Genomic DNA, 23,387 nt, shown 5'->3' with positions numbered 1-23,387 from the left:
TCCTTATCTCACTCTCCTCCCACTATTTTTTCTTTTTTAATTATTTCAACACCGCTAATATTAAATATTCCTTACCATAATTCTTTTAATACTTTTTTATTATTACTTATAATATCAAATTTTATTTCATAAACAACATAGATATTTTTAAGGACCCATTTCACATGCTCTTCTTGTGATTAAGTAAAACATTTCTTTACATTATTTATATTACTTTTTTACTTAATCTACTATATTTTTCACGTAGTTTGAACATAAACATTTCTTCTTACTGCTAATTTGGTTTGTAGTATTAACACTTGAACAAAATCATTTAATTCCAAAAAAATTATAATCAAATTCGTATTTAAATTATATAGAGGTTTAAATTATACGTTTCCGAAACCGCAGGACCAAAAGTAATTTTTTATTTTATTTAAATATAAAATTAATTTTAAAGAACAATATTATTTTTCATTATATCATGCAACAAATTGTAGTGTGCCCACTTGTTAAGCTATGATCATGACTTGCATTGTGGTGAAAGATTTATTCGTGTTTTAACAATAATTTATTAGTTATTGTTGGGATTTTTAGGGCTTTTGAAAATATGAGAGATATGAGATATATGAGAGATATATATGATATGTTATACGGAGGAACATGTTTTTGTATTTTATTGATATACTCTATATATATAAAGCAAAATATAACAAATATCAAGTATAAAATATTTAGAATATCTCATTCCTAATCTAAAATAATAACAAATTTATAAAACTGACACATATCTCTAAAACTGAAATATTTTCTAAAAAACTAATTTAAATAAAAAAGATATTAAGTAATATTCTCAACATTCCTCCTTGCTTAATATCTGTTTATTTTATTTCTTCATATTTGATTCTCCATCTTTTGATGCTTGATTTTCTCCTCTTTTTGTGCTTGCAATATTTGTTTTTTTTCTTCTTCCATAGCATCACATCTTTCTTCAATTTGGCATCATCCTTTATATTGGCATTATCTTCTTTTTCTTTGTCCGGTGTGGATTTCATTGGAGTGGCATTCGACCTTTTGTGAATATTAAAATGTGAACCTCCATCTATTTTCTTCACTTGGACATCTACTTTCTTCCAAAGATATTTATCTTCTAATTTTGATCATTCTTTCATGCTCACTTTCTTTTTATCAAATTCTTCCTTCATAAAATCCAGCGCAAATCTTTCGTCTTTCATGTGGACTTTGAATACCTCTGTGTTGTTAGTATTTTTGATCACACATGCTTTATTTTCAAAGGAGACCTTATAACCTTTCTCTAACAATTGAGCAACACTTAACAAATTCTGGGTGATCTCAGGAACATATAAGACATCAAAAATTAATTTGATACCTGAATGAGTTTTAATTGAAACTGTTCATGTACCTTTCACAGCAAGTTGTTCTCCATTCCCAATTCTTACCTTGGAAATATTTGATTTATTCAGCTCCTTGAAAATTTCTCTATCATGAGTCATATGGTTTGTGCAACCACTATCTATAATCCAATCTTTTGAAGATTCGTTGGTTGTGACACATGATGTTGCAACAAGTAGATCCTCCTTTGATTTATCCTCATCTGATTTATTTTCCACATGTCCCAATTGACCGCATTTGTGACATTTGACATCTGGCCTCCACCAACACCAATTGGGTTGATGACCTTTTCTCTTGCAATGGGGACAAGATGGAAAAACCTGTGTTGATGACCTTTTCTCTTGCAATGGGGACAAGATGGAAAAACCTGTGTGTTGTTGTATTTGCTCCTTCTATTTTTCTTGACTATGAGAGCATTATCTTCCGTGTAATTTAAATTACCTTCAACCGTCTCATGATCTTCTCTCATCAATCTTCGTTGTTCTTGTGCTTGCAAGACATGTATCACCTCTGTAAAGGTAATTATAGACAAATCTTTTGTATTTTCTAAGGAAGCAATAGATGCCTCATATGCCTCATATCTTTCTGGCACCGTCACCATAATTTTTTTCTCAACAAGATGATTTTGCCTTTGCCTTTCTCGTTTTCTTTTCTTTATGCGCTTTCATTTGAGCCATGGTGGGATTTTCAGACAAGGAACATCATCTTCCTCCACAACTTCCCATAGATCTAGCCCCTCTAGATATGGCAGTAAGAACAATGGCTCTTGATACCAGTGATAGGTTTATGTATATATTTTTTCATATGGGTTATGGCATAGTTATGGTCATTGAGATTGTGGTTCTATATGGTTATATGACATCAGTCTTACACATATAAGACCTTAGACACCACTTTTACACCAAAACCTTAAGACAATGTTGTTATGGGTCTTTATTCTTATATAGTGTTTACCTTTGTCTTTTCTATCCAATGTGGAACTTTGACTCACACTTGGACTATTTCCACCAATTATAGACGGTGATGGTTTAAAAAAATAAAGAAAATGGTTCAGACGTTAATATGTAAATAGTTTTTATGGTAATTGTGAAATAATATGTTAACGTACAATTAAGAAAAAATCTTATCATTGTAAATAGTGTGTTTGATTTATATTTTGAAGAAAAAAAACACGGTTATAGATTTCCCCAAAAATAAAGAAAATAAACACTCGTGACTCATTAAACTTAATTGTAACAAAACCTTAGAAAGATAATGTTATTATTTGTTATGATAAGATATTATGGTCTCAAATTAAATTATTTCATTTGTCTTTTTATTCATAAACATATATTTTGTTAATTTTAATAATTTGACTGTTGAGTTTAGATGTATTTGTATCATATTAAAAAATAAACATTTTAATTGTGTATCTATCATAAATTTATTATATCTTCAAGTGTCACTGTAATTGAAGATTTCATCATATCACAAATTCATTTAAATGTAGGACAAGAAAATAGTAGTTTCAAAAACAACGTAAAGAATAATATGTAAAATATAGTCATTTTTAGATTTTGAAAAGAAAAAAAATTGTCTATTTGTCATTTATTTATTTTTGTGTAATTTTATTCATCATTAATCCTTTTCTTTCTTTCCTTGTCGACTAAGCACAAGATGAGTGAATGATTGTTCTAATGTGTAAGGTTTGGTCCAGAAATGAGTCAAAATAAAACGTGAGGAAAGAAAAGTCAACAGTTCATGATTCAATTATGGAAGCTTGGACTTTTACAGTGTTCACGCATCATTTGAATCTTCGAGTTCCTTTCCTAGTTTTGGGCCAAAGGCCATTGGGCTGATGGACATCTCTTTCTACACCCCATAATTTCAACTTGAATGTCACGGGATAGTGAATATATCAACTTACCCTTATCTTTTTTTTTTTGTTTTATCTTTCACTTTCTTATATATTTTTTCTTTCTTTTATGAATGACTACGTTTTTGTAGGGCTTCCTTCTATAAAATATATGATTAAAATATATATATTAACCAAGTTTCAAAAAATTTGATCATTTACTTAATTTAATTGATGATTTTTTTAATTGGATTTTAAAATTTGATAATGTACTTAATCGAATTTTAAAATTTGATAATTATTTTAATCGGATTTCGAAATTTAATATTTACTTAAATCAGATTTCAAAATTCGATATTTCTCTAAACATGTTTTAGTTATTATTGTTTTTTAAAATTATTTTTGAAGTTAATTTTTAGTTTTTATTGTTTTGTTAGTTGTATCGTGAGTAGTGCATGGTAGTGAGGTATTAAATAGAAAGGGTAATTATTATTTTTAGTTATCTATCAGTCAAAGTGAACAGATTATTTTGAAGAACTTTTAGAAAACTGGGAGTGTCGAAAAAAAATGGCTGGAGATAGAGAAAGAATCCCTTCTTGGGATAGTTTCTTCCTTGTGTAAGTATTCTCTATCAAAGTTAACCGTCATCTTGATATTTTAATATTTACCGTTTAAAATAAAATTACTATCATAACTATTTTTCATTGTATGAAATCACTTTTTAACACATTTTTCTTGTTAATTTGTTGTTTTTTATTTTCTTCGATTATTTGGGATGATGACACTAATTCCTTTGAAGTTAGGCCTAATCATGCTTACAACTTGTCGATTATTTGATGACACTAATTCCTTTGAAGTTTCACATTAACATTCTTAAAATGTGACAGGAACTTCTCCAATAAAAAATAAGTAAGAAATGAGATAGAAGTGAAGCACATAGTTTCCGTTGAAGATTTCATACAATTCAGCATTTTGGTTTTGCATAAATCGGAGACGAATGGAGGCAGCACATGTCCATTAATTGTTGGTATTTTCTGTCGCATTCACATGCTTTCATCTTTCAACCATTCAACAAATGGAAACAGAAAAAAAAAAAAAACAAAACAAAAAAGAAGGGACAGGAATAAGTTCTGTATCCTTACAGTAAGGGAAACCATGTGATATGATCATATGATTCTCAATCATATTACTCATAGGTCGATAAAAAAACACGAATGAGTTTCATTTCGCATAATTCAAGGATTTTTTAACATCAATCACGCCTGATTAAACCAGAGCATTTGACTCTAAATATAATAATATTTTACATCTACTAAGCAGTTTTTTAATAGCTGCATCAGTGTAAATAAAACTATGTAAAAGTGTGTATTTGACTCCTAATTGAAGTGTTGTGTGCTGAATTTGACTCATCCATTAGTTTATTGAATGTATGGACCAAAACTAGAACTTACACGGTGGTTCTGTGTGAATGATAGAATTGGGGTGTCCATGTCACCCCGCCATTCCCTCCCTGCTATCTGTAATAAAATAGTAAAATAATGCAACGATGAAAAGAGTGTTAGATGGGTCTTGGAATCAACCAAATCACGAGATCAATAATAATAAGCCGTCTAAAAGAATTGGTAGTGAAGATCACTATGTGAGATCATTTTCCTGTGCTGTTTAAGACACTGTAATGTAGGGTCCATAAACACCGTCACCCTAGTGTCCTCCGTCTCTTTCCTTTCAACGATTGTCTAAATACCTCTCTCAGTTCAATCATTCATTCCTTCATTCATATACGTTTCTGTCACTTTCTTTCTTCTCATAACTTAGTTTTCCACTCACTTCCTACCTCATCTTTTGCCTACCTACTGTCTGCCTTGTAATGGATTCTCATCTCTTTGATCAAGATAAGGTGAAATTCATTGCCTAACTTGCACAAACATTCTTGCATGTCAACACTGTGAATCAATCACAATTGTATGCTTACATTTGTGTCAACCAAATTCAGTTTCACTCACATATTCTATTTACTCTCTTCATGCATTAACAACTTTACTGCTTCATATATAGCTGTTTCATTTGAATCTTGTGTAAATTTATTACAGTTGAATCTTGGTTGTAGGGATGTTGAAAGGATCTACTACATACCTTTTTTTTTTTTTTTTTTTCTTTTTTGATTTCCTTGAATCATAATTTTTAACTCCATTATTTATTATTCAGAAGAAAACATGGAAGCAAACAGTTCTGCTATCGTTTCAAATTGTGGGAATAGTTTATGGTCAACTGAGCACCGCACCTTTATATGTATTTGGGACAATGCGAGCGAGCGATCTTGCAGCAGATCAGGAAGTGGTTTATGAACTCTTCTCCTTCATTTTCTGGACTCTCACCATAATTTCCTTGCTCAAGTATGCCTCCATAGTGTTGAAAGCTGATGATGAAGGAGAGGGTAACTTTCATATCTTCAGTCACTGTGATATATTTATCTTTCAAGATTAAATGTTTGTAGAAAAATTTTGTAGGTGGCACTGTTGCTCTGTACTCGCTGCTGTGTAGAAATGCAAAAGTTGGTCTACTCCCATGTGACAGAAGTGCAAACGAGGTTGTGCTTTACGAGGAGAAAAGTTCTCCCAAGATCAAAGCTGATTCGAGAGCACGAAGGGCCATTGAGAAACACAAGATCTGTCACTATTTAATATTGTTCTTGGCCCTCTTCGGTTCCTGCATGGCCATTGGGGATGCAGTGCTCACTCCAGCCCTTTCAGGTATGATAAAATACAATTACTCCTTCATTACCATATTTTCATTTTCGTAGAAGTAATTAATTTCAGGTTTCATGTGCAAGATTTAATAATTACTTTTCAGTGTATATTCTAATATTATGACTGTTTGTTTATCAGTGTACTCAGCTTCAGCAGGAGTTCAGAGATCCTTGACAGACATATTGAATGACATATGTAAGACCTTGTAACTGATGCTAAGGCCGTATCTTTAATTGCTATAACGTATTTTTTGATTACCCTTTTATCTATAAACAGTTGCCTCGTCAGAACATACTAAGGAGTCCATGTCAAATGCTCTAAAAGCATGTAAGTTTTATACATATGTTGTACACTTATCTAGCTTTTTCAAAAATTCCCTTTATAAAGCCTCAATTGATTCATTCTATTCTTGAATAAACATTGAATTTGCATCTACTTGTGATATCTGTAATAGACTTTGATTTGCTTAGTAACTTAGTTTATATATTTGACGGATTTCCCGAATTGTGAACAAGTTTATGCTGTTTAGAATTGGATTTTCATCTATTTGGTGCATTTTACTCGCCAGTTTAAGTTGTGATTGAATATTTATTAGAAAAGTGATGCTTATGTATCTCCTGCAACTATGTTGTTCACTTTGTGCTTCATTTACTTTGTTCAGATGTACCTGTTCCCTCTGCGTGTGTTATATTGGTTGGCCTGTTCATGCTGCAGCATTGCGGTACACGTAAAATTGGGATCATGTTTGCACCAATAATTGCTGCTTGGCTGGTGTTTGTTGCTGCGGTGGGAACGTATAACATTTTCCACTGGGATGTAAAAATCATCTATAAAATATCTCCTTTCTACATATACAGATTCATCACAAAAATTGACATCCACAGATGGAGATTGTTAGGGAGCGTCATTCTATGTGTAGCAGGTGACCCTTTTTTTTCTTTTTATTTTCTCCAGAACTGTGCAAATGTTAACAAGTTTTTAGTGTTTATGGTTCTGAGATATTTTTCTTGTTAGAATTTCAATTATTGCTTTCACAAAGATGCTGCATCGTTTTGCAGGATCGGAGGCAATGTTTGCTGGCCTAGGCCATTTCTCCAAGAAATCAATTAAGGTACAATACGTAGCATCTTTTGTAATGGAAATATATTAATTGCACACTGAAAAATGTTACTAACTTGTGCATCGTGTGTGGTTGTATTGTAGATTACATTTATATGCTTCATCTATCCACTTCTTCTGTTATGCTATGCGGGTCAGGCTGCATATATGTCCAAAAACTTAACTTCTCCTGATTTTAATCATCTTAGCCAATCCATGCCACGTAAGTTAGTGGGGTATCTGTATATGGATGAGATTTTCCTTTCTGCAATTTCACTTTTCTGAAGTGATGGTTGGTGATTGCAGGTCAGTGCAAACACTTGTACATAGTGTTATCCCTACTCTCTTCAGCCGTGGGAAGCCAAGCAACCATAACAGCGTGTTTCTCCATCATTAACCAGTGTCTGGCATTGAATTGCTTTCCCAGAGTAAAAGTTATTCACACATCAAAAACCATAAACGGCCAGATTTACATCCCCGATGTCAACTGGCTATTGATGATTTTCAGCCTCACTGTAACAATCGGTTTCAGAGACCTTGTGAAAATCGGCAATGCAACAGGTATGTGTGCGAGTGAGTTTGTGCAGTTATAGTATTATTCAGTTAAAATATTGATGATATAATTAAGCTCACTATTTGTGCAGCTCTGGCTATTATAAGTGGAATGCTTGTGACGACGAGTCTGATGGCACTGATCATTGCTTTGTATTGGGAGAAGGATGTGATGGTGTCTGCGTACTTTCTTGTATGTTTTGGATTCCTAGAGGCTGCATATCTTTCGGCATGTCTGCTACAGTTCCACAAGGGATCGTGGTATCTGGTTGTCCTATTGGCGGTTTCGATGACAGTGATGCTTTCATGGCATTACGGAAGCATGAAGAAGTACGAGTTTGATTTGCAGAACAAAGTATCAACCGAGTGGCTCATAGATATCAGTCCAGGCCTTGGGATTTCGAGGGTACCCGGAATCGGCTTCATCTACACGGACATAGTAGCAGGAATCCCAGCTTTCTTTTCACATTTCATCACAAATCTTCCCGCATTCCATCAGGTGTTGATCTTGGTATCATTCAAGTCCATCCCTGTGCCTTACATAGCAGAAAGTGAGAGGTTCCTTATAGGTAGGATCGGCCCAAAGGATTACAAGATATATCGCTGCATTGTGAGAAGTGGATACTGTGATCACATAAGAGACACGGGTGATTTTGAGGAGAAGATTATCCGTTCCATAGGGGAATTCATATCCATCGAACAGAACGACATCGAGTCCATGATGGGTTGCCCAGATGAAAGAATGATTTTTGTTGGACATTCAAGGGTTGGTGGAAATGGTTTGGTTCCACTGGAGGATTTAGAGTCATCATCGTGCATGGTGAACAATGAATCTCAGATAAGCCCGGTGGCGGAAGAGGCGTTGGAGAGTGGTGGCAGTGGTTGTAAGAAGAGAAAAAAGGTTCGGTTCATGTTGCCTCATAATAGTCCTAAAATGCAGGTATCTGTGAGGAATGAGTTGTTGGAGCTGATCGATGCGAGGGAGAGTGGGAGTGCGTATTTCTTGGGGCAGTCACATTTGGTGGTGCGTGATGGCTCCAACTTTCTCAAGAGATTCTTGATAATGGTGTATCGTTTCAGTGAAAAAAATTGTCGGGAACCTCCTGTGGCTCTTAAAATCCCTCATGCTGCTCTTGTCGAGGTTGGTGTCGTATGTACTATATAAGTCCAACAAACTGTAAAATCTTTCGTAGTAGTAGATCGCAGACTGTGCAAGATATATATATACATACGATACAATGGAAATGGAGATAATGTTGTAGTTTTGTTTCATTCTTTTCCTTGATCGACCTTGGACTTTCAAATTTATTTGTTTTATTGTTTTTTCATTTGATTCAAAACTTTATTTGAGTTGATAAATCCAACTCATTTTCAAGAGAAAATTACATCGCACATGATGAAACATAAACATATTCGATTCCTTTCTCCTTGATTGAAGAGGCATACGATGCCGATGTCTGAATTTCGAATTTATGCTCCAATGGATTATCGTTTCATGCCTCTATATCTTCAAGAATATGTTTTTAAAACATCATATTAAAGTATGTCGTTATATATACCATGTGAATAAATAAATAGTTAACACGTTATTACTCACTCTGTCAAATATTCTAGTTAATAATGTAATGACATATTAACAGTAAATAACTAAAGTTCTTTAATTTTAAAATATCAAATGTAAAATTAAATTAATAAAGACTAAAATTGAAGTCTTTTACAAAATGATCAGGAATTTTATCATGGATTCAAAACTTTACTTATCACTTAATTAGGATAATCATTCTCGTCTGAACTCACTTCATAATTATTACTTAAATATAATATTAATTGCATTACCAGATAATAACTCTTCTAGAATCGATAAAAGATAATTGAGAGCCTAACAGAATGATATTTTTTAATATAAACGGTGAGATATTTAAAATTTAATTAAATTAATATTTCAATTATATATTTTCATGTTTTTAATTTAAAGCGTCAATTTTTATTTATATATTTTACTTTTTAAACTTTTGTCACTGTTCCTCCCAAACTTTTTTTCACCTTACCTAGGATAGGACAAAAGTACACAGAGCTATATTTGGAGATTAGAGATTTTTTTTAGCTTTAAAGCGTTAGACAGAATAAGACTAAGACCGAAAAGAAAACGATGAGAAGGTAGGTAGAGTGGTGGCGTCCACAATACGACAGGTGAGTGAGATTTATGTAATTAAATGCATCTCTGTCGCTCACCTCTTCACTTCCTATTTAAGTTACAATTTTGGGATTCTTTATTACAAAATCCCATCTTTGGTTCGTTCGTTGTTGCAATTCCACATGTTAATCCATTATTACGTATTGTGTGTTATGCTCAGTGCAGTTTTGGGTTGAAGAAACCAAAGAAGAGCAGAAGACAGCCATAATGCAGACACTAAAGGACAAATCTCACTCAAGCTTCACCCGTTGTTGCGCCGCTCCCACTCTCACGCGCCGCCACCGATTCCTCATTCATCCTCATAATCGGTCTCTATTTCTCTAATCTCATCTTTCTTTTATTTTGTCATATATTTCTCGTATCTGGATATGCAAGAAAATAAAGAACATCTTAAAAGAAAAGAAACTTAGGATGAAAATACTGAATGTTCATTATCCATTAATATCACACACGATGATCACTTTCTTTCGACCTTAATTTGTTTTCTTGGTTGGTCAAAGTTACCCTGTCTAATGAAATTAGCATAAGGCTTTATTATTATGAGTTCTATAATGCGTAGTGAAGTGAAATTCTGAAATGCGACTGGTGCATGCACTGGTGGTGCATGCAGGTGGTACCTGTTGTGGAAGCACTTCATTCTGATATGGGCCATTTACTCTTCATTCTTCACTCCCATGGAGTTTGGTTTCTTCAGAGGCTTACCTCACAACATATTCCTCCTTGACATAGCGGGGCAATTGGTTTTCTTGATGGACATTTTCTTGCAGTTCTTGGTGGGCTATCACGAAATTCACTCCAACTCCCTCTCCTTGGTCCTCAACCACTACCAGATCGCCGTTAGGTACCTCAGGTCTCGCTTCTTCCTCGACCTCCTCGCATGTCTCCCATGGGACTTCATTTACAAGCGCACCAACAACAACGAGTTTGTCCGCTCTCTGCTTTGGATCAGACTCGCTCGTGCTTCCCGAGTCACCCAATTCTTCGATACCCTCGAGAAGGATACGAGGATCAATTACTTGTTCACCAGAATCCTCAAGCTCTTTGTCGTTGAACTTTACTGCACTCACACCGCTGCTTGCATTTTTTACTATCTTGCCACCACTCTGCCCCCTTCCCAGGAGGGTTACACCTGGATCGGTAGCTTGAAGATGGGTGACTATGCTTATTCTGACTTCCGACACATCGATCTCTGGAAGCGTTATGTCACCTCCCTCTACTTTGCGGTTGTTACCATGGCCACCGTTGGTGAGATAGATACATACACCTTGCAATTCCATTCCTCTGTCTGCTTCCGGTTCACCTCCCTCTCCTTTGTTTTGCAGGCTACGGAGAAATCCACGCAGTCAACGTGCGTGAAATGATATTCGTCATGATTTATGTCTCCTTTGACATGATTCTTGGCGCTTACCTCCTCGGCAACATGACTGCGTTGATTGTGAAAGGGTCTAAGACAGAGAGATTTAGAGATAAAATGTCTGATATTAGTAAGTTCGTCGATAAGAACAAACTGGACAGCCACATATGTGACCAAATTAAAGATCACTTGAGGTTAAAGTATGATCGGAGTTACAACGGATCTTTTATTCTTCAGGAGATACCAACCACCATTCGCAAGAAGGTCTTTCTACTCTTTCATTTCATTTCATTTCTTGTAATTTCAACTACAGTGGTAACGATTTTTTTATTTCCTGACACCAACTTGTTTTGTCCCTCTCATCTCAAAATAACTTTTCAAACTTTATTGTTGAGATCGTAGAAGCAAGGAAAGACTCGAACTCTCAGTTATTGAAATGTCAATTTTGTTCATTACTTTGGAGATATTTATGTGAATCTTGATGGCTGCTTGCAGATTTCAATAAGCTTGTACGAACAGTTCATTCAGAAAGTTTCTCTTTTCAAGGGATGCTCTTCAGGGTTTATAAAGCAGATAGTAAGAAAATCTAGGATATCAGATTGGAAAGTTGGAGTTAGGTTTAATGGCTGATTCAAAATTTGTTGTAACAGGCAACCAAAGTAGAGGAAGAGTTTTTCCTGCCAGGAGAACTAGTTACGGAGAAAGGAGATGTCGCAGATAAACTCTACTTTGTATATCATGGTGAGATGGTAAGAATACAAATATCACGCATTACATTTTTAATGATGAATTATCTTATCTTATTTTGAAATCTGGGTTGATAAGATAACTGTTCTTGTTTTCAACAGCGTGAGATGAGGAGGGAAGAGTGTGATACAGAAGAAGAGACGATCACATTGCATACCTATAGTTCCTTCGGCCATGTTTCTTTTTTTTGCAATATACCTCAAAGTTCTACAGTTGAAGCTCATGAATTTTGCAAGGTTTTGCGACTTGATAAGAAATCCTTTACTGAAATACTCAACATATACTTCTTGGATGGTCGTATTGTGTTGAACAATCTCCGTGAGGTATGTTGTGATTTAAAAAAAAAGACATATACTTAATTTTTATATAAAGACATTACTTAAAATAATATCACTACGAGGAAATTACATCTCATAACCAGGATACAAAAATACATGGGGAGAAAACAAAGTCTTGTGATAAAATTGCAAAACCAAATAACATAATTTTGAATCAGATTTTTAATCAAATTAATGAACAGAAAAAATTAGAATAAAATGCATAAGAAACATTTCTTAAAACACTCTAGTGTTTCACAAGAAAAATTGCAAAACAAGAAAAGAAAAACTTGTTTCAATAAGGGTTATGAAAGACGTCAAAAATAAAAGCAAAAAGAAAAAAGTGATGTTACCTTGGATTAAATAATGTATGGCGTCTGAATGGTGATTAACTGAAAATCTGAAACTGTACTATAATTTTTTTTAAGTTCGTAAAAGAGAACTAAGATACTGAGACGAAGCAATTCAAGAATTCAGGAATTTGAGGATTAGGTTTGGTAATTAGAGATTTGAGGCTGATTTTGAGAAATGGCATATTGGTATCAACATTTGACGCATGAGATGTTTTAGGAAAGAGGTAAACATAGGGTAGTTAGTGAGTGGTGGTTTTAAAGAAAGAATTTTTAGGCCTTTGATTGAAGTTGTAAGCTGATAAGTTTATGGTTGATGGTTGCATTTGGGTGGGTGACAGGTAAAAGACTTAAATTTGCAGCGTAAGCTTTTGTTATCAGACTTCAACCTCACTATTGGAAGCATGGAAATAGAGCTGGCTACAAGGCTCAACTGTGCTGCCCATGATGGCCATCTTGATCTTGTCAAACGTTTGATTGGATTTGGGGCAGATCCCAACAAAACTGATTATGACGGTAGAACTCCCTTGGTAAGCTAACCAATTTTCATGAACTCAATCACTTGGAACTCCCTTGCGTTTTCTTAATCAGATTTTGTGTTTCTTATAATAGCATATCTCTGCATCAAAAGGATATGTGGATATTTCTTCTTATCTTGTTGAACAAGGAGTATGCATCAATACAGCAGGTTTGGCATTGTATTTTATTCAACATGCATCTTTGAAGCGAAAAACACTTTTCGTTTTGAATCATCCATTTGTTTCAGATAAATTTGGCACCAATCCCTTGCTTGAAGCCCTGAAGAACGGACATGAAGATGTAGCATCTGTACTTGTTAACGCGGGAGCTATCCTTGCTGTTGATGACGTTGGCAATTTTCTCTGCATGGCAGTTGCAAGGAAGGAGTTTGACCTTTTGAAAAGGGTTCTAGCTTTTGGTATTAATCCGAATGCCAAAAATTATGATCAGCGCACCCCTCTTCACATTGCTGCCTCTGAAGGCTTCTTTACAATGGTTGAATTACTTCTAGAAGCCGGAGCAAGTGTTTTATCCAAGGACAGGTATGGTCCACATATTGATCTTTCTGGAATTTCACTTTATATTCAGTGCTAACTTGGAAGGATAATAAAATAGCAATGTTGTCTTGTTCATTGAATTGAAAAAGATTATGTTTCAATCAACACTTTCTTTGTGGCAGATGGGGAAATACACCTCTTCATGAAGCTCATACTGGCGGAAATAGAAATATGATCAAATTGCTTGAAGTTGCAAAAGTTTCTCAGTTGGCTGAATTGTCCGATCTTATTCATGAAAATCAAGGTATCATTATATTTCTGAGTACAGAATACCATTGCATATGATCAAGGTGCTTGGTAACATTGGCATTTGAACCTGGGAATGCTCAATACTCTGCACTGCCTTCTGGATTTTGATGTGAAGGATGCTTTGGTTCTTTATGTTTGGTAACCAATTTTAAGTTCATTACAATTGGATCTTGCATTTTTAAAACTATGGTCATGCTAAGTATAGGTACTAGTTAAGGAATCAATAAATAATTGGAGTCCTCCTTAATTTGGTTAACTCCTCTTTCCTTATTTTTCATGTAAGCATTCTAACAAATACTGTATGTTCGTCAATTTTGCAGCAACGCCAATGCTGCAGTCAACAAATGAAATTCCTAAAAAGAGATGTACAGTGTATCCTTTCCACCCATGGGATCACGAAGCGGGTAAAAGAGAGGGAGTGGTCCTATGGGTTCCACAAAACATTGAAGAACTTATAAAGGAAGCAGGGAAACACTTGGAAACTACGAACAATTCTTATATTTTGACTGAAGAAGGTGGAAAAGTTCTTCACGTAAACATGATTAACAACGATGAGAAGCTATTTCTTGTGAGTGAAGCACAAAATGAGGTGAAATGATCTGGTCATCAAGTCCAAGTGTGGAGGTATAAGGAATAGTTAATTAATGTAAATGTAGTTTCTATGTAACAGTTAATGGTAAATCTTGTGTCCTGTGTAAATAATTTCAGCTCAGGATGATTATGTATTTAATATATCACGTTACTATGATAGGACATGAATCTCGTACCTTCCATTTGGAAGATTCCTATTTGTACTTTAATGCTGTGTTTAAAAGCAGAAACTAACTTGGAATCTAATTTTTGACCAGTAATCACAATTAGTAAGTAACATAACGGCGACGTTACGATCGCGATTAATACTAAAGAATGTTGACTTGAAAGGTATTGGTGTTATTATTTTCTTCACGTTTAAAATTCAATTAATGTGAACAAATCTTTACATTGATCTTTTAAGGTTCTTGAAATCGGAATCCACGCATTCTACGGCGCTGCCCCGGTAAGGGTTGAGCAATTTGAGAAGCTGGGTTGCTTTCTCCTTGGTGTCATCACCACAACCAACCTGCAATACCAGCAAAAGCTTCTGAAAGAGACCCACTTGCAGGGCCTCCAGCAGAGCCATCTCTTCTCCAAATTTGCAGAGCCTCCAAATGGCACAAACAGAGTAATCCGAGCCCAACGGCGAAACTCGCAGAAGCTTCTTCACCAGAAGAGGAATCGCCAACGCATTGCCATAAGCCTTTTCTCTTCCTTCTTCACAAGCGCAGAGGGACTCAAGAACACCGAGAGCCCTCTCACAGAGGCTCCTTTCGGAGTCGACGAGAATGTCGACCACCACACAAAACATACCCAATTCAACAAACTTCAATCTCATTTTGTGGGTACAAGGAGAGGACGACGAAACCAAATACCAAACCACCGCCAAGGATGCTTTAACAATGGTCGGACTAAAAATTCTTGGGTTAAGAAATTCGACCAAAAGTTGATTAATTCCTTCAATTTGCGCCAAAGCCTCGAGGTGCTGATGATGACCAAAAGAAAGAAGGTGTTTGAGTGCGACGATTGAGCTTTCTTTCCCCGAGAGATCCTGTCGCCTGAGGAAAGACACAATACAACGTAAAGAAGGAGGAGACCCCAAATGTTGGATGGGTTCCGATTGGGTCGGAAACATGGAGTTGAGAGCCGACAACATTTGATGAAGCACGCACACATAAGGATTCCTCTCCACGGAATCGTCATCAGCATTAACATCAGCATTAGCAAATGCATAAAACGCAGAGGCTAATGCAGTTGGAGCTCCGTTATCCACTAAACAGCGCATGTTTCTGTGGCTCTCTGCACCCCACCTCTGAATTTTATGCACCAGTTGAAGGCACGCGTCTTGGTCGAGACGCGAGGCCTTGGCATGCAGAAGGAGAAGAAGATGGTGCACGTCGTTGGGGGTGATGGGTACTCTCGGGGTTGGGATTCTCTGAACGCCGCACCGCTGATTCTCCACGCACCAATCTTGGATTATCATCCTAAGCGTGTGGTTGGGAATGAGGTCGGAGTTGGATACGAGGTTGTTGGTGAGGGGGCATGTGAAGCTGCCTTGGTCGAACCACGTTTCAATGGATTCTCTATCGTATGTGATGCCGGTGCTGAGCGTGACGGGGTCTTTCATCAACTCCAGAGAAATTGGGCACCGGAAATGGTTGGGAGTCACCACCTCCTCCTCCTCCACCTTTTCTTCCTTCTCCTTCTTCTTCTTCTTCCCTCTTCTCAGTCTTCTCCAACCCACCACCATTTTTCTTTGCAGAGTGAACGTTAATGTTTCATGTTTGGTGGTTCCGTGTAATATATAGAGCAACGAGAAGAGTAGTTGGAGGCAAAAACCAGAGAGTTGGAGAAGGAAGATTCAACGGTGAGGAGATGAATTTGAATGTTGACCGTTGTCAAATGAAGAAGTTTGAACAACCGTCAAAAAATACCTAAGACCTCCAGCACTCTCAAAGTAAGCACACCACATTCACTTCACTTGAAAAGTTAACAGCGTACAACAACCTTTTATTTATTTTTTATTACGTAATTCAATTTATATTTTAGTTAACTAATCATCATTTGTTATTTAAATTAACTGTGAATTTTCATCCACTAGATTCAGTTTATGTTATCGGATTATTAGTTATTTTACCTGCAGGTTTTTAACTAAACAAAAGGCTACATGGTTGAAGCAAAATGGTGTCATGAACATTACTTTCCAACATGTGACGAGTATAAAGCTAATGGATTGGATTTTCAGTGATCCAAGTATCATTGCAGCTGCATCAGTTATTGGGAGACTAATGGATGACATGGCCTCACACAAGGTACTCTTTCATTTTTCAATGAAATTAAACAGAATTACATATAACTACTGTAATTCTATATTATAATTTTACATAGAATTGTCATAATGACATATCAATATTTTATTTTTCAAAATTTATACCTAAAAGCAGTGTTTTCCAACTCAAAAAGAAATCATATTTATAATACTTTTAGTTTATTATTTTATCACTAATACGATTTACTAAACTCAGAAAGTAATTTATTGGAAACTTTGACGTGTAAATATAGTTTTTGCTACTGCTATCAAACACATAAATATTTAAAATAAAGAATGATAATATTTATAAAAAGGTAAAAAAAATAATATTAATAGTTTCCGCATGTTCTTCAATGGCATAGCGTTATCCATTACTCTCTTTTCATTGTCAACTTTATAATTTGAAGAAAAATTATTACTAAAGCCTACTACCGTTTAATTATAGGATATTAGGAGATTAAATTACAAATTTTGCAATATTAGTACCTACTCCTATTCTGAACCATAGCCTTCCCTTCTGTTTTAACAAATTATCAACCAAGCATACCATTATCTCACATACATAGTAAACTATAAACCTAATTAGGAAAAATCCAGCCATCTAACCAAGACGGCAAATAACAACAAACCAAACACAAAAGCTTAGGATAGATAAGCAAAATATCTACCTTGAAGATAACCTTCCCTTTATTAGTGAGATCCAGAGCCACTGTCACTATATAGTACAGTATATACAGATGAATTAGAGAAACAATAATTGGATTTTAACATCGAACTCACATTTAAAATATACTTCATCAGTTAGTACGGACACACTATTATCTATGTTTTGTAACGTATGGGAGAAAACAGAATCCATCGGGACAGCCCAATTCACACAAGGCTCCACCTTTTTGGCTCTAAGGAGGATACACATTGAAAGCTTTCCTCAGTTCAAGACAAAATGGTACCTTGAGTCCACGTAGCTCTCAACATCCCAGAGAAAAGAACCAAAAGTCGCAGCCTCTAAGACAAGTTTCTTTAAACCACCAAAGTTAATTTTGACGTTTTCATCCTTAGAGACTGCCCCCTCGGGTGTTACAACAATTTCAGGTCTTCCAAACAATGCCTCCGTGTGCTTCTCAATGATACTGATAGCCTCTTTCGATCTAATTGTTGCAAATCTTTGCAGGGTATCTCCATCAAGGGACATCACGTAGTTGCGCAATCTGGTTGCCTTCATACCATAGCCAAATCCACCAGGACTCACGTCACCACCAGGCCAGGTAGATACTTCAGGATGAGACATCCCTTGAGAAGTGTCTTCTTCGATAGTTTGGTGAACACTATTCTCTTCTGTTTCATTTGGAAGAACTTTCATCGTCTTCTCCAGCTGGAACCTTTGATCAACTCGCTTAAGAAAATAACCATACATCACTGATGCTGCATAGACCTGCCCTACCCTGAATTTGCTGATTTCAGCTATGGATTTTAAATCTCCTACTTTGTTACCCAAAATGAGGCTCAGGTGGTTTTGAATCATTTCGTATGCTTCACGTGAGTGAAGCTGCTGAAGTTTACCATCCTCATCCGGCCACAAATCAATCTTACCAGACATATCTGTGGTTACAGATGGTGTCAAAGAAATATTAGCATCGATGAACTTCTGCACCACCAATGCGTACAAGATCTCCTCGAGAGCTTTCCTCCTTTCATTAGCCTTCACCTCGGCAATCCTCCTGGAAAGGTTTTGAAGCCATCACAATCATCAACATCGGGTTTCTTTAAGACAAACATTTTCAGATGTATAAATAAAAGATCTTAAGTGGAACCAGATTGAACGTGGACCACATACTAATATTTTACAATCATCTGAATAGACAAACATACTATATAATACATCAAACAAAGCCTTGAAGTGATATAGAAAATTAGAGTGACTTTAATTTATATTTCACTACTCTTGTAATTACCAGTGGAATATAATACAGTAAGGTGTGTAGTTTGGAAAAAATTCTTACATATCTAAACGTACAACAGCTATAGTCAAACCATAAAAATGCCAAAAGCTTTGAACACGCGCATCATAAAAATTATACTTTACACTAAACCTAAATCATAGAGCACATCAGGATGTTTCGCAGCCACCTAAATCATTCATACAAGTTATAGATGCCAAAATTAGCAAGGATGTAAGTTTGTCAAGATTTATTAGGAGAAACAGAAGAGAGCGCGATAAGACATGAGAACGAAACAAACCTGTACAAAATCAAATCCGTGCCTGAAGCAGAAGGCTCTTCCTTTTGTTGATCAGCATCGCGGTCAGTTTGGAGCTGCTCAAGCTGCTGGTCTACGGCAGCAGGCACAAGATGCGGGTGATCTACCAAAATCTGAGAAAGAAACTGCCCAATTGGAGACTCCAACTGAAGAGGAGCAATCTTGGCAGGGGCATCTGATTCAGATGACTCGGGAGATGACGATGCTGCTCTAACTAAAAAACGTCTTCTACGACCTTGCTTGGGGATAGAAAGTGAAGTGAAGCATAGCTGAAAAACATCAACAACAAAAGCAGGTGAATGATAATTAATCAATAATATCAATCTCTTGATACGGTACTTCATTTCACTTACAAAGTATCCCTAATTCCAACTACAACCAGAAAAAAGTTGACTAAAACGGCAATCCATCAGATCACGTCACGAGAATAACAGTTAACAAACAGAACACGTAATCAATCACAGCAACGGTACCTTTCTGGAAAACCTAGAAGTAGAACCGAGGCGAGTAGAGGCGGAGGCGCTGATCGGTCTTCCGAGGACTATCGCCGGCGAGCGGACAGCAGTGAGTGCCACGTCCATTTAGCTATAGGAGAGGTCACCAAGAAGATGAAAGCTTGATGGATTCAGAGAAGAAATTAACAAAGAAACCGCAGAAGAAACGAAACCTAGAGAAAGAGAAAATGGTTATCAATCGATGATTCGATTCAATTCAATTACGGTGGGCGTTTTGCTTTGTCCGAAGAGGCCGTAATGCCACGTGAAGAAGAATTTATAGGGCGTCTCTTGTGCTTCGAGGGCCCACAGTTCGTAAATGACCTCTCAACCATCAGAACTAAAATGATTTTTTTTATTATTAAATTTTTGATAATTTTTTTTATAATATGAATATTATTTTTTAGTAATTTTTTAATTTTTTAATTTTTTTATTATTAATATTTCAAAACTATCTAAAAGATACATCTTATGTTATAAGAGAAAATTGTCAAAATTTAATAGTCAAAATATATTATCTAATTTCATAACTGTTTTGAGGATTAAATATTTTTTTTCCTTGTTTTTTTAATAAAAGTTGAAATTATTCTTTTTTCAATTTTTTTTACCAATTTAATTCTTCATATTTAAAACAAAGTGAATTTAATTCTTTAATCAAATTTTGTTATATTTATTTGACGTTTTAAGCGTGTTTCTCAATTAACATTGAAGCAAAAATGAGTTAAATGACGTGAACAATTCAAATATTATCATGAAATGCGTTTGAAACGTCAAATAAATTTTAAAAAAATTGGTTAAAAAAATTAAATATACACATTTCTAAAGTTGGAAACTAAATTAGTCTAATATTTTAAAGAGAAATTATTTTTAATTTTCACTTAAATTTAAGAGATAAAAACATATTTAACACCTGTTTAAACAATGAAATTACCTTAAGTTATCTTTAACTAACCCAATTATCTATCAATTATGTTAATAAGTTAAAGGTTTTAATGATTTGAGTCACTCCAATACACATGTATTGATATTAAAATGATAATTATTGGAATTTGATAACTAAGGTTACAGTTTTTATTGTTTACTCCTTGTAAGGTTTATAAAGGCATGGGTAAACTGGGGAAGAGGAGCGAAGATATTATTTTAGTGCGAAGGAAAGACACGTTTGGATTAGAGTGTTCGGGAATGGTCATGAAACGTGTTTTTGTGAGGAAAATAACATCTTTCAGCGTTTTTATTTAATTTCATTTTGTGGTGCTGCAACAAAATCAGAAGTGATTGAGGTGCAAAATTCGCCACTGGTGCGGCAATCTTGTGGTCGTGTCTTGTTTTAATTCCAGTATCATTTCTGTTCGAAAAGCCTCCACATCTTCCTTTATTTTTTTCATTCACTACACTTCAATTCAATCCTTCTAATTTATTTTAAAAATATAAATTTGTTTAAAACTCTATTATGGCCCTTATAAAATAAAATAAAAAGTTTTTCATTAAAGGAAGCTTTACTATACCAAGGAAAATTGTTTTAGAAAAAAAAAATAGTTCTTTTAAGGAATAATTGTTTGATATGTTAGCTGCATTCCCTATTATTTTAATCTGGAGATGTTGCATCCTTTTGGTTAGAATGGTTACGTATGATTATACCTCTAAGAATACATGTAAATTTAACATCCCATTTAATTAATATACGTAATTAAAAAAACGTCACACAATTATAATATAATGAGACAGTCTTAGAGTTTAAATATAACGCCATACAGACCAAGGCATACCACAATGCCACCAAAAACTAAAGAGACATATTAAGCAGTTCACTGGGTTCCTAGAGAAATATAACGGCAGACAAGTACATGGGTCGTAGCCACAAAGATAGCCCAAGAAGGACAGAAGGTCCAGCCCAAAAAGGCTAAGCAGCGGATTCGTCTCTCCCTTGTTGACCATGGTTACCTCTCGCATCTGCTCCCATCAATAAAATTGATGATCATCGCGAAGGTAGAAGAACAACATACAAAAAAAAAGGTAAGCTAGAGCCAACACATTTACCATGCAATCAAATGAACTTTCATGATTCAGTGTACACACATACAATATACATATATCACCCAAGCATGTTATGACCCATCAATCAATACACTAAGACTCGACTCATCCGGATACATATAGCTTGGTCGGATTCAGCGGATGCTTGCACTTGCGGTGGATACCTTTGCTCACCCTCGAGCTAAGTGTTACAAGTGTTATAATGAATCAATTTCCCTCACACACAAGGTTAGCCCTTAATGGATTTCAGGTCTCCTGCTACCCTCACCACAGGAGTCAGTCCGCTCTAGGTGAGACTAACTGACCCCTTAGAGTGTCAGGATGCAACCTTACCTTGAATCCTTACCAGACCATATAGATGGGGCACCACCATGGACACCCACTAACAGGGACCATGGAATTACGTCCCGACCACTAAAGCACAACCTTGAAAGTCTCACCTAGAGACTCCAAGGAATTACGCACTGACACGAACCAACATAATAAACAGCCAAGAATTTCCACATACATTACACATAATATTTCATCCCAACATCCATAACCAAACCTAATTTCTCACATGTCGAATTAATACCAACTCGTTATTCCCAATCATGAGTAAGTGTTTTTCCTCATACCAAAACCATGCCACTAATTTACCAACCATCAAGATCCATTGTCATGCCAACCCGCACCTATATATATGCATCCAACTTCTCATGTACAACTCATATAGAAATCATGCCAAACTCCCAACCACCCACATATAATCCCTTCCCAAACATGCATACTCATTCTCATTAAGCCATCATACAATAACCCATATAAACACAATTTAAACATCCAATCACAGAGAACACCACATCACGGGATGCATCCTCGCCCAACTCCTCACTCAGGCTGAAGGGTCTCGCTCAAGCGAGAATGACTCTCGCTCAGGCGAGTTCTCCTCTGCCTAGGCGAGAGCTCGACGAAGAGTACAGTGGTCCCTGCGCAATCTCACTTAGGCGAGATCCCCTTCGCCTAAGCGAGACATCTGCTCGCTCAAAACGCGTTTTGGTCGCCTGGGCGACCACTCGCGCAGAAAGCCCTGGGCGAGCCTCTGCACATCTCGCCTGGGCGAGGCGAGCTCGCCTGGGCGAGATTATCAGTGTTTGCCACTGTTCACGCCTGCAACATGCATCAACATATCCCAAACAAGTGAACCAACCAGTCCAAACATCCATAACAGTATCTCAAACTCGAAGAATCATTAAATCAACAGTACACACATCATAAACACACCGGACAAGGGGGTTCTAGCTTCCCTTACCTGGAATATACTAGTACAGGACTCAACAGTAACCACGGGCACCACAGCTCTAGGGTATGCTTAGGAACTGGAAAAACAACGGAACAGATCACAAAATAAGCTCATTATGGATTCTTAGCTGAAAACAAACATGAAGAAACACCGAAGGAAGTACGAGTAGGAGTTGGAATGGACTTACGAGAAGCAGAAAACTGGCTCGAGTCCACTGGATGCGAAAGGCGGTTGAACCTAGCAGAGTTCTCTCTCTCATAGTAGAAGGCGTGACGGCTGATTCTGTGAAGAGTGAGGGTGAGTGTGTTAGGACAGATTAGGGTTCAGTTTTATCACTTAGGCCAGCCCTAGGTCCAATTACAAAGGCAACCCTTTACTTTATGGCAGAATTACATAAACAGGATTTTAATGGGCCTTACATAATTCACTCATAGTTTTCGATTTTTATTTTTATTTTTTTGTGAAGTTTGCCTATATGTGAAAATTTTCTTCTTCATATGTTATGTTAAAATTTATTAATTTACTGA

At 35.9% G+C, this 23,387-nt stretch overlaps 3 protein-coding genes, 1 long non-coding RNA gene and 1 pseudogene across 5 annotated transcripts; 2 read left to right on the top strand and 3 right to left on the bottom strand.

The window, feature by feature from the left end:
* The first annotated feature begins 4,865 nt into the window (after window positions 1-4,865).
* Window positions 4,866-8,895, top strand: LOC114174966 (potassium transporter 25-like). The gene is made up of 10 exons (XM_028059702.2): window positions 4,866-5,123; window positions 5,432-5,660; window positions 5,734-5,976; window positions 6,112-6,168; window positions 6,250-6,300; window positions 6,635-6,895; window positions 7,032-7,084; window positions 7,177-7,294; window positions 7,378-7,632; window positions 7,716-8,895. The coding sequence occupies exons 1-10, from the start codon at window positions 5,094-5,096 to the stop codon at window positions 8,786-8,788; spliced, it is 2,370 nt and encodes a 789-aa protein (XP_027915503.1). The 5' UTR covers window positions 4,866-5,093; the 3' UTR covers window positions 8,789-8,895.
* An 836-nt stretch (window positions 8,896-9,731) lies between these two features.
* Window positions 9,732-14,710, top strand: LOC114179192 (potassium channel SKOR-like). 2 transcript variants are annotated; one of them, XM_028065434.2, is made up of 12 exons: window positions 9,732-9,813; window positions 9,978-10,125; window positions 10,428-11,062; window positions 11,140-11,435; window positions 11,667-11,747; window positions 11,822-11,920; window positions 12,020-12,241; window positions 12,927-13,115; window positions 13,198-13,273; window positions 13,352-13,646; window positions 13,784-13,905; window positions 14,231-14,710. In XM_028065434.2, exons 2-12 carry the CDS (start codon window positions 10,025-10,027, stop codon window positions 14,506-14,508), a joined length of 2,394 nt encoding a protein of 797 aa, XP_027921235.1. In that variant the 5' UTR covers window positions 9,732-9,813; window positions 9,978-10,024; the 3' UTR covers window positions 14,509-14,710. The 2 variants fall into 2 exon arrangements, with proteins under 2 accessions (XP_027921235.1, XP_027921236.1); XM_028065435.2 differs by having other exon boundaries at window positions 9,738-9,813; window positions 9,983-10,125.
* A 109-nt stretch (window positions 14,711-14,819) lies between these two features.
* On the bottom strand, window positions 14,820-16,532 carry LOC114179193 (U-box domain-containing protein 21 pseudogene; annotated as a pseudogene).
* Window positions 16,533-17,459: 927 nt separating this feature from the next.
* LOC114178616 (UV-B-induced protein At3g17800, chloroplastic-like) lies at window positions 17,460-19,809 on the bottom strand. Its single transcript, XM_028064624.2, has 3 exons — window positions 19,524-19,809; window positions 19,033-19,319; window positions 17,460-18,512 (listed from the first exon to the last, which is right to left on the bottom strand). Exons 1-3 carry the CDS (start codon window positions 19,629-19,631, stop codon window positions 17,723-17,725), a joined length of 1,185 nt encoding a protein of 394 aa, XP_027920425.1. The 5' UTR covers window positions 19,632-19,809; the 3' UTR covers window positions 17,460-17,722.
* Window positions 19,810-21,197: 1,388 nt separating this feature from the next.
* LOC114175707 (uncharacterized) lies at window positions 21,198-23,217 on the bottom strand. The gene is made up of 3 exons (XR_003602894.2): window positions 23,048-23,217; window positions 22,870-22,936; window positions 21,198-21,494 (listed from the first exon to the last, which is right to left on the bottom strand). It is a non-coding gene; the product is annotated as an uncharacterized LOC114175707 (long non-coding RNA).
* Between the last annotated feature and the right edge of the window lie 170 nt (window positions 23,218-23,387).

Source organism: Vigna unguiculata, chromosome 3, assembly GCF_037176805.1.
Source record: "Vigna unguiculata cultivar grain cowpea cultivar isolate G323 ecotype 2 chromosome 3, ASM3717680v1, whole genome shotgun sequence".
NCBI classification, from domain to species: domain Eukaryota; kingdom Viridiplantae; phylum Streptophyta; class Magnoliopsida; order Fabales; family Fabaceae; genus Vigna; species Vigna unguiculata.
Note: the sequence above shows the minus strand (reverse complement) of the source record. Positions and strands in the feature narration are given on the sequence as shown.